General features: G+C 39.7%; 1 protein-coding gene across 1 annotated transcript in view; it reads right to left on the reverse strand.

Moving 5' to 3' along the window:
• Window positions 1-6,370, reverse strand: part of LOC135418509 (vitellogenin-1-like) — a 43,276-nt gene extending 36,906 nt beyond the window's left edge. Inside the window, exons 1-4 of the mRNA XM_064663938.1 lie at window positions 6,331-6,370; window positions 5,621-5,772; window positions 2,930-3,181; window positions 600-761 (exon numbers count right to left, since the gene is read on the reverse strand). Coding sequence (XP_064520008.1) covers window positions 600-761; window positions 2,930-3,181; window positions 5,621-5,772; window positions 6,331-6,370 — 606 coding nt within the window. The remainder of the gene's footprint in view (window positions 1-599; window positions 762-2,929; window positions 3,182-5,620; window positions 5,773-6,330) is intronic.
• Between the last annotated feature and the right edge of the window lie 4,548 nt (window positions 6,371-10,918).

Below are 10,918 nucleotides of genomic sequence, written 5' to 3' on the forward strand. Positions count from 1 at the left end.
TATTACATCACCCCCTTCAACCCACTCGTTTTCCAGGGCTGTTTTGTTCACTGGCCATAAGAGCAGTTGATGTGAATTCTGTGCACTCACTTCCACGGGAGAGGTCAGACACGCTGCCTGGCTCCATTACTTTTACTGCTAAGAAGTGTTAGCTGTTTTTTCTTTTTCCCCAAATAGAGGTAATTGGTCATTCCCTCGAGAAGGAGACACATTTTCTGAGGAGAGCAGCTGCCTAAACCACACAATTTCTTATTTCAAAGAGAGAATTGCAATAAAATGCAGCAGTACCTGTCTTGAGCAGCAGAAAGTGGACATCGTGGCTATTTTTTTACTCACCAGAATAGGTGAATTAACTCATGCTGATAATTAATGGTTTCCAAGCCAGCTAGTTTGAGCTGGTTGAAGTGTGCCTGCATGACAGCCTGCAGCACAGACCTCTGCTTCTCTGTGGGCTGATTTTCAGACAGAAAGAAAATACTGACAACTGGATCCAGCAGACCTGACCCTTCCCTCATTTCGATTGTTTCAAAGCAACAGATACCAAATGGTGCTCAGCATAAGAACACGAAGCACATATACATAACACCTCTCTAATTTACCTTCTGGCAGGCCTGGCATGGCTGAGTGTTTGCTGAACCTGTGACAATCTGAACTTTCTCCTCACAGCTGTTCAGGTCCTTGGATTTGGTCACATAGAGTAGGTTTGCCCTCTTGTTTTCCTGAATTGCATACGTTGTGTTGCAAATACCTCCAATCCCAGCCTGGCAAAAATGAGAAGAGGATCAGAGAAGTTCACTTTTATGCGAAGCTTCAACTCACCACATGGAATTTCCTGTTTAATTCTGTGTTTTCAAAATTACTCTTCTTTTTTTCATTATACACTCCAGAAAGCAAAATTGGGGTGATGATTGCTTTCATCTCTTTTTTACATGTACAGGTTTCCAGTGAGCCAAATCAGAGTTGCACTGAGAGAACTAAAATTCCCAAAGTTTCACTTGGAGCCTCAGGAAAAGGGAGTAGCGATTTTCAGTTAGAGCTGTTGGTTATGAAATAAGATTTGAGGAATATTAACAAAAAGTGTCAAAATAATTTGATCAGTCAGAATGACATTTCAACAGCAAAGTCTTTCAAGGTTGGAGATGACATTCTGCCCTTAAAACTTGCTTTTATAGACAGCTTATAAATGCCTATGGAAAGAGCCTTGCAATATCAGATGATCTGTCACAACATGAACAGCAATAATTAAAAAGAATTTCAGGATAACAGAGTTTTGATTGTGGCTTTTCTTGAGTTTACAGTTTTAGCTGAGCTCTTCAATAATATTTTGAGCATATACATTTATAAGAGCTCTTAAATTTCCTCAGTCAGTGAGATTTTTTTGGAGAGGAAAAATATTTGATTGCATTTTAGGAGGAAGAGTTATTTTCATGATTTTGTTTTTCACTGTTATTTATAGCATAGCCAGTGCAGAGAGCAGCTCTGGGCTATGTCAGAACAGCAAAATAGTCATGTGGTGGTTGGGAGGCAAGACATACCCACTTCATCTTTAGCTTAACAGAATTCCTGGTGACACTGTGGCTTTGGAAAGGGCTAGAAATAAGAATTGCCCAAGCTTTCTGAAAGACTTGTGCCCTGCAGATACAGGTGTGGGGCTCCTTTGCAGACTGCAGGGTAAGGTAGAGACATCCAGACTTTAAATGGGAACGTCCTGCTCGGAGAGTTCAGTGGGAGGAATTAGACTCCTGTCCATCTGGACTTTCTGGCTGTGTGCAGCTCATGGCCAGCTCAGATACCCTCACCCTGCACCCCCAGGATGGGATGTAGACTTTCTCATCTTAGTCCTTTAAACCTCTCTGCAGCTCAGATTTTGGAACTAACAACTCTTATCTTCCTTTACAGGGTGACTCGAGTTTGTCAAGCAAGGATGCCAAAGCTCATTAATCATTTGCTCTCTGAGAAAAGCAAAGGAAACTTGGAAATGATTCTAAGAGGTGAAGTCACATCTGTTGCCTAGCAGAGAGAATTGGACACAGTGCTAACTGAATTAGAAAGAATTAAGATGTGAAATTAGATTTGAGGAAAATGGTGATGCAGAATATGGAACTCCACCACACGGATTTTTATGTAAAACAAACAGTGTGAAACTATTAAATCACGTAGTTCCTTTCCCAGAAACAACTCTACTTACATAAAAATAAATTTTAAGAAAATTAAAGTTACTCTGGTCTCTATTTTCAATAAAAAATAACATGAAAGTATAATAATTTCAAGGTTTTTGCTGATCTCTGAATTGAATGTATTCTAATCAATGTAAATATGGTTTCACAAAAACTAAACACATTGCAATTTCTGTGGTGAACAGCAATATCAGATGATTTACCTGGACTAATATATTAAAACCTGAAAAACAGTGGAAATTCCAACAGAGCATCAACTGCAACTGCCAAAGCTATTACAGTAATGTCATGACATATATACTGTTTTTCTCCTAAAAGAGGAGCTAGAAGAGATTAAAGTGTGTAAGATTGGTGAAAAAAGTCAAATTACTGTTATTTTCGCTTTACTATTAAGCTGTATGTTTAAGCTTGTTTTAATACAGTATTCACATTTTATGTAGGCTTCAGCTTTCACAGGAGTTTACTTTCTCTAAATAATAACCCTGATTTTCTAAAGATTTAATACTGCAAGTGCATTTTCTGAAATACTTTCATCAACCAGATTAAAAATCTGCTCTTCTGTTGTCCTGTTTAAATATATCTCCATTAAAAGTCATCCCATAAGAGCAACTTAATCATGATTTCCCAAGCTTTGGTGTTTCTTATTAGTGAGGTTTATGCCAAGGATGAATTCAGAAAACGCGGGAGAAGACTCTGAAGAGAAGGCTTATTTATTTACAAAGCCACCACAACGGCCAAACCAAAAATCTCACCTCCTGTAAGCTGTAGGAGTGCTGCATCTTCTTTATGCTCAGCTCCAGCACGTTCATAACCCCTCTGTAGACGTTCAGCCCATCGTCCGAGATGGAATCGGGAGCCATGACGTTCCCAACGTGGCCACTGCTGTACTCAAACTTGACGGGGTTACTGAGCTGCCCAGTCAGCACCTGGGTCAGTTTGAGTGACCGAGAGAATGAGCTCGTGGGCCAGACCCCATTGTACTCTCCTGCTTCGATGGAGTGAATCTGGAACAAAGAGGGAATGGAATTACTCTTTAATATTTTTTTTTCCAGTCAACTCTTTTCTTAATACACATAAGCATCTAGAGCTTTACTCACATCGAAAATACACTTTTAGGTGATGCAAAGCCTCTTCAAAGGGAAACCTTAGAAGCTGTAATTTAGCATAGCTAGTTGATACATGTATTTCCATACAGAAAAGAGAGCAATGCAAATGACTCTGATACTTCTGCAGCCACTGCACTCTGTTCTATTACACAGAGAATCCATACTGCCAAAGTTTGGCTTGTACGAAGAAATGAGCCAGAGAAGAGCCACATGAAGCAGGTTGCTACCCAAAAGCAGTATGGAAGGTCTGCAGGAAATTGCAGGAGGAAGTTAATGTTGCATAAAGCATCATTAACTCCTGTTGTGAACTCTGTCATTTCCCTCGCTGGGGTCACAGAGCGCAGGCAGCAGTCTGAAACTAATAACAGCATGGCTGCTGGGCCAGCCAGATAGTCAGAATTAGTCTGAGCAGTGGACAGCAGATTACAGAAATTGTCATTCCCTACATGTTTTGCTGTGGAACTCAGGCACTGGCTCCGACCGTGCTCTGCGCTTCAAGCTCCAGCCTCAACCTGGGGCACATCCAAGCAAGTAGAAAGTTGTGCTAAACTGTGCTTAACTGGAATAATTCCTACCCCATGGGAACGGCCATGTTTAGCTTAGTTTCTCAGAGGACCCTTCCCTTCTCTATATTTTGACAATTTGAAGAGACTTTTCTCTGACACCTCAGGCGGGCGATGTGACGCAAGACTGGGATTAATTTCTCCAAAAGCCACACAAAACTAAACCCTCACACAGCAAACCGCTGGAGACTGAGCTTTCATATTTATTTTTGTTATTGTTGGTGGAGATCACTGCCAACCCCAGTAACTGAAGCTTACAGGGGAGGCTGTTACGGAGCAAATCCCTCGTGCTGCCTCTTGGACATGCTCCTGGCATTCTGCGTACGGGCAGGTTTGGGACTGCTCTGCAGGGTCAGGGTGAGGTAGTTTTCCCCAGCCCTCAGGGCCCAGTCAGGACTTACACTGTCTGCTCAGGTTTGAACACAGCTGGCAATTCTTACTTGCAGGTTTGTGATGAAAAAATTGTCAGCTGGAAATTGCCTGGGGAACGCGGCTTTTTGTTTGGGCTGAATGTGAACTAGGAGGCTGCAGATGAAAGTTTAATTCCCTGAACCATCCCTCCAAACTGTCTAATTTAAATATAACAGCAGCAAAATAAATTTTTCCCGTAGCAGAAGGGAATAAATGCACCATTACCTTTAGCTTAAAACTTGCCCCCTAAATATCTTTTTTTTTTTTTTCTCTTTTTCTTGCCTGAAATTATTTCTGTATTTATTTCTGACACAAATACACCAGGGCCAGTGAAATTGTGCTGGGAGGCTTTTGGGAACGGGAGTCAACTTTTGGTTAAGACTCACCCTGGCACATCAAGGGCTTTCTCAGCAGGAAGGAGGGAGGATGTGGGGTGAGGACATGACTGCTTCTGCCTCCTTTCTGCCAGGGAAGCCTTCTACTCACCATTCCACATGTGTGGCTCTTATTTCCTTGTTTGTTTGTTTTTTCAAAAAAAAATCTGTCCCCTTGCAGAGGTCATGGAAAAGCAATGTTTCCCATCTACATCTATTGTAATCTGGATTTATAAAAGTACTTAGTAACAGGAGGGTAATTCAAGCTGGAAGGCTACAGCATTTACAAGAGTTTATCAGACACTCACCAGTCTTTTTTAACCTGCAGTTTTCAATTTGCCAAATTAAATCTCTTAAAAAGATAATTTTTCATCCCCATGTACAGAAGACTAAGTGGAGTTGGTGTAAAGAAGTTGAAGTGTGCATTTCTAGCACTCATTATAGGCATGTATAGGCTTCTGTTAAAGGTAAAAGTGTTTGTCACATAATCAAAACTCTTGGTAATTACTCAGCATGCAGTAAAAATATACGGTTGAGGATGACAAAGAATGTCACTTGGGACCCTTCAGTAAAAGAAGCTACCAGATGACATTAATTATGCTAAATATTGAATCACATCCAACTACTGTCACATGTTTTATAGCCTTTTGTCTGCTGGTTACGAAATCAGCTGATTAAATAATCCTAGGCTGTACAGTTTGGAACAATTGGATTGATACGGTAATAAATTATTGTACATTTCAAATTACATTCCATTGTCTCCCTGACCACAAAGTAGAAGACATCCTTCAAGCCCAAGGTTGGCTTGAGCTGAGAATTACCTGGCAAAGAGCAAATAGAATTTAGGGCATAAAAAAAATAACAGTGTCAGTTACATTCTCCCTGAGTAAGCACAACACACGAGGAAACTTAATTACTTCCCAAAAGTTTAAAAAAAGAAGTCAAGTATGACGAGAATTTTACCTTTCAAATTGAATACATTTTCTTACCCTAATAAGACAAAGTTTTGGCCCAATACCACTAATTTCCACTTTACTTTTTATTCTTATTCCAGCTCTTGCAAGTCCTTTCTCTGGAAGTCCACTGAGAAGCGTGCTTTCATAATCAAATGTATAAACCTTGTTTTCACTGAAATCGGGTTCTGTGAAGAAATGGTTCCCATGAAATGTTATAGAGACTGTACAGAACATATTAAAACACCTCTATTAGAATGTATGGAACAAAAAAAAAAAAAAGATGAATTTGTTCATTTTTGCAATGCACCTGAACAAAATTAGCTGTTGTAAAACTATATTAAACATTGATATACTTTTCAGATTCTATTTTTAATTTCACTCATTATAATTATGTTAGCTGATAGGAAAATTACTTACGGTAATTAAGATGCTGGCTCCCTGAAAGAGAAAAAAAAAAGAGTAATGAAGTGACAAAGCAAAAGAAAACCTACCACAAAATGTTAATGTGTTTTAGTATAAAAGGCTATATCTCATCTTGTACATATAGCATAACCCTTTCTAATTAACTTCTGTTTCAGAACCATCCAAAAGCCTTCTTTTTTCCCTAAACAACAAAAACAGTCATAAAATATTTTTTTCTACAACAAAGTTTTTGTTTGCTAGTGAACTGTATTTATATTCTGAAACCTTTTCCTTAAAATATTATTTTTAAATTCATCCAAGTAAATGATTTATTTACTTACCCACCAGGGTTAAAACCAGGGCTAATATCAAGCCCCTCATGATGGGGACAAAGTAAAGGTGAATGTGATGGGTTTCTCTTTTATAAAGGCATGTGATATCACATGTTTCTTTTGGCATGTTACTTTGACAAATAAGTGTATTTTAGAATGCATATTGATCAATCAAAAAATAAACATTGCTGAGGTCATGAATGCTGACAACTTCAAATCACCTCTTGATTTCAACTACCTTACTTTCTATGTGAAAAAGAGATTAAATTTTCAATGTATCTTGCTTTCTATTTTCCCCTCATTTCTCTACATTGTAGTTACAGAGTAAAATAACAAATTTTAAGTTAAGTAAACACAGTTCCTCCATCATAACTGAAATAATTTAGCTTTTCTCCAGCCGTGTCTTCAATCTCCTGATAATTTACTCTCGATTAGGGTCACAGCTTTGGAGACACATCTTGCTCTGCCACATTGAAACTCTACTTTTAGAGGAGAATTTGTGGTTGGTTGCACAGATTTAGGCTTGAGACACCTTACAGCTCATAGGCATGGGATGAGAAATTGTCTTTCCAGGGTATTTACCACGTCTGTCTTTGCAAACACATCGTTACTCGGGAAGACAAATCTTCTGAGTACAACCACCACACCAGCTTCTGGCTAATAGTGAAAGTTTATGCTATGAAAACAAGAGAGAAATTAATTTCTTTGTTTAGAAGAAGAACCTGATAAAAAGTGAGTTACCTTCCAGGCGGACCCCAGTGAGTTGGGAGCATTGGGTGCTTCTCAGTGGGTTCTCATGAGGCTTTTGCTGCCACTCTTGGGAGGATATATCCAGAATTTCCCACTTGTAGCAATAACATTTAGATCAATCCTTAGCACAACTACATCAGTAGGGAGTTTGCTCCCTGACTTCGGTTATACATATTTTTTGCAAGTGTTTAACATTTACTTTGAATTTAAGCTTGTCTTTTGGTCAAATGGTAAATTAAATATCACGTAAAAACCCACCTGGGTACAAGGGTTACTTGGGGGGGCAGGAAGGAGAGCTCAGGAATGCACATCTTGTATTTCCTTGAGGCTGTGAAAGGTAGAACACACTTGCATATAGGCAGGCAGCCAGAGTTTGTCCTCCAGGAGGAGAACAAGGCTTTCTCTGCTGCTACTATTCATCAGGTGGGAGAAAGGTGAAACCTGAGAATGAGTCCTGAGGTCTTCACCACCAGGCCTGAAGATATATTTGCTGCAGGCCCCATCAAACAGTCCCTTTACATGATTACTTCATTTTTTTGGAGTGATGCCACCTGAGTGAGGAATAATGAAGTTCATTATTGTGGTGCCAGGGCACCTGAACTGGAGTCAGGGATCCAGCTGCCTGGTCCCTCTGCTCCAGTAGAAGGCAAGTGAGGGCTGTCTCCTTTGGGCTCCTTCACTGCTGAAACCTTGAGGATTTTAATATCTCAGCTTGCCTTCAAAAAGGGAAGGATATAGAATTGGATGGCTAGTCAGACCTTCCCTGAAATGACATCTGTCTGGTAAAATATTTAAATATACCACAGACATATGAACCATTACAAGGGATTAATAATTGCGTTGTTGGTTCAGTGTGGGCTCAGATGGTGAAAAATTAGGTGCACATGGGTTCTCCTCAATGTTTTCTTCCAGGGTGCTAAGTGCTGTGAGGTGTGACAAGACACAGCATGTTTGTGAGCCTTGTGAAATTCAGCTGCACACCTTGGCAGGTGTGTGCTGTCAAATGGAGTTAGAAATTCCTTACAAACAGTCACATTTTTTTTGCAGCCAGGATGGAAGTAAATGCACGGAAGCAATGTAGTCCTGTAAGCGGTGACGTGCAAAACTCTCCTGCTTTGGTCACTGTTCATCAGTGCCACAGCTTCACCTCTGCAGTAATATTGTGCTATCGTGCTCAACAAGCTCAATTCCACAGGACAGAATGTATAAGAAAAAAATTTATGGTATATATAGAACTATATAGGGGAGAATATTTATCTATGCATTGTTATTAACAGCATATTGAAATACCACGTGAGGAACACACACGCATTAAAACAGAGCTATAACATTTTTCACGTTTAATAAAAGGTTTCATAATTAAGGTGTAATATGAATAGATTTGTTCTAGATGGGTAGTGAAAATACTGCATTTCTTTTTTTTAATGAAGCACACTGAGTCTAGGCTCACAATCAGAATCTAGATACCTGACTGCTAAAATAACAGCCATAATAATTAAGATGGTGCAGGCTGCAATGTTCTCTTAATTTGCAGCATGTTCTCTCTCTTTTTAATAGATCCTCTCTGCCCAGGTTTGTTTTCTTGGGGGAGAAGAGCAAGTGATCTCAGAATTTTTGTACCTATTATCACTGTAAAGGAACAATCTAATAGATGCAGTAAGTGGAGAGGAGACACAGCCAGAGTTTGAGGGTCAGAGCACTGGGCTCTAATCCTTTCTTCAAAGCAGACACATCGTTCCAGAGAGTTCTGAGGGAATAAAGAGGAGATCTATCACTTTAAGGAAATGAATAAAAGGAAGAAAGTTGAGAGCCATACTTTTTAAAGCCAATACAATTTTCCTTAAACATTCAACAGGTCATGTTATTGAGCAAGAAAATACATGAAAAATAAATAAAAGACAATTAAACACAAAAAAACTTCCAAGTGCCTAATTTGGTTGCAGAGGAAGGAAATTTCATGTGGGCATAGGCTTTATACACAACCTGTATCTTTTCCTTTTTTTCTTCTTTTAGCCATAAGCAGTGAAGAAAAGGAATTGTTGAAAAGCAATGGGAAATATCTTGGGAATTTTTTTCTTTTAAAGGAAGAGAATATACAGTGTTGAGTGTTACAGAGAATGTGATGGCTCTATAAGGAGTGCAGTAAGATGAGGTAGAGTGCTTTGAATTTACAGGGCACTTGCACCATAAATGAAACATGAGCACAGCCTAATTAACCTGATTAGAGCTATTGCTTCTACACTGCAATTGTCTTTACATAACACATTCTGCTTGAGTAACAGAGTCTTATTATCTGCTGTTGTACTGCCAGTGATAGCTCTGCACTCTCCTTGTTCTGCATTCACATTGCTGAATTATGGTGCAGTGGTGCCATTTCCACCCTGCTAATATATGGCCTAAAGACAAAGCAGGGATTAGCAGAACAGCTCCCAAGCAACCACAGCAGGTTAAAATAGATATAATCAGTTGGCTAAGCAAAGTGATTTTTAGCCTTCAGCTTTCCTGATTTCTAAAGGTTTCTGAAAGAAAATTTCACACCTATTTCATGTTTAACATTCACGCTTTGATTTTTTTTCTCTCAAAACATTCAGCATTTGTTTGTGTAGCATAACCCTCCGAGATAATGTTTGATATTCTCTCCAGAGACATTGTCTAATGAATAAGAATGTGTTCTAGGTTGGGCTAAATTGCCGTATGCTGATTCTAGGACATTCACAAAGGGATTTTGTTACATCAGATTGCTTTAAAAGGTGCTTTTTGGGTTTTTTTTGACTTCCATTCCCTTTACTAGAGAGAAACCAACAGGCCCCAATTCCCAGTTTGATGCTGGCGCACCACCAGTGGAATGATAACTGTGGGAATTGGATACAAGCTTTGAAACCACGCATATACCAAAAGCTAGACAGTACACAAATAGCTTTTCTACCTCTTTTATTTTTCAAAGATGCTGTTGGTCTAGATTTATAGAATAGTTGTAGAGTTTTATTTTGATAGATTTCCTTTTTGCTAACACATGCAGTTAAAATAGAGCCCCATCTTTGTGCTTTTCCTGGGCTAGCCAGTGGGACTGTTCCTAATGCCTGGCGTGGACTTGCCTGTCACTTCCAGACAAAGGAATGAAATTAAGTAGAGGAGCATGGAACCTAACTTTGACATCCTCAACCTGAAAACAGATTGTTTTGGTGCAACTCAGCTTTACTAAGAAGCTCAAAGGGTTTTATTTTTATTCAAAGGGTTTTATTTTTATTCAAATATGACAAAGACATTCTGAAGCCTGACATCATTGGCTCATCAGCCAGCACACTGATTAAGTGGCTTCAGGATTTCCCCTCCCCTCTCAGTATATACTGTTTCCCAAGTCGTTCAGTGGGGTTAAATGTTAGACAACTTGCCATCAGAGGTTTGAGTCATGTCATATTTGAGGACTGGTGTTTGCTATGTAATTCCATTGCACTGGAAGATAACTTCTCCAAGTTTATCTTAACCCTGACTTCGACTTCATGGTCACAGAGTGATTAGCTGCTGTGGCATTGGTGCTGACAGGAGACCAGGTAGCCCTGAAACTTAGCAGTGTCATGACTCCAGCTCAGTCACTTTGGGGATGAAACATATACAGGACATGGAGAGCTCTGTGCAGTGCATCAATAGGCTGTAGGCCTTGGTTTAGAGGCTGAGGCACTGCTTGGAATTGCATGCTTGGTTAGAGCTGTCATGGCTGGGAACTTACCTGGGAGGGAAAAATCCTCCTGTAATGTCTGTGGTGAGGAAAATTCGGGCGCTGCTGCGAGGAAGGTGAGGAGATCCCAGAGCATCCCATGTGCCTCAGGAGGGATGGCAGGAAGTGAGC

The sequence above is a fragment of the Pseudopipra pipra genome, chromosome 9 (assembly GCF_036250125.1).
Source record: "Pseudopipra pipra isolate bDixPip1 chromosome 9, bDixPip1.hap1, whole genome shotgun sequence".
Lineage (NCBI taxonomy): Eukaryota > Metazoa > Chordata > Aves > Passeriformes > Pipridae > Pseudopipra > Pseudopipra pipra.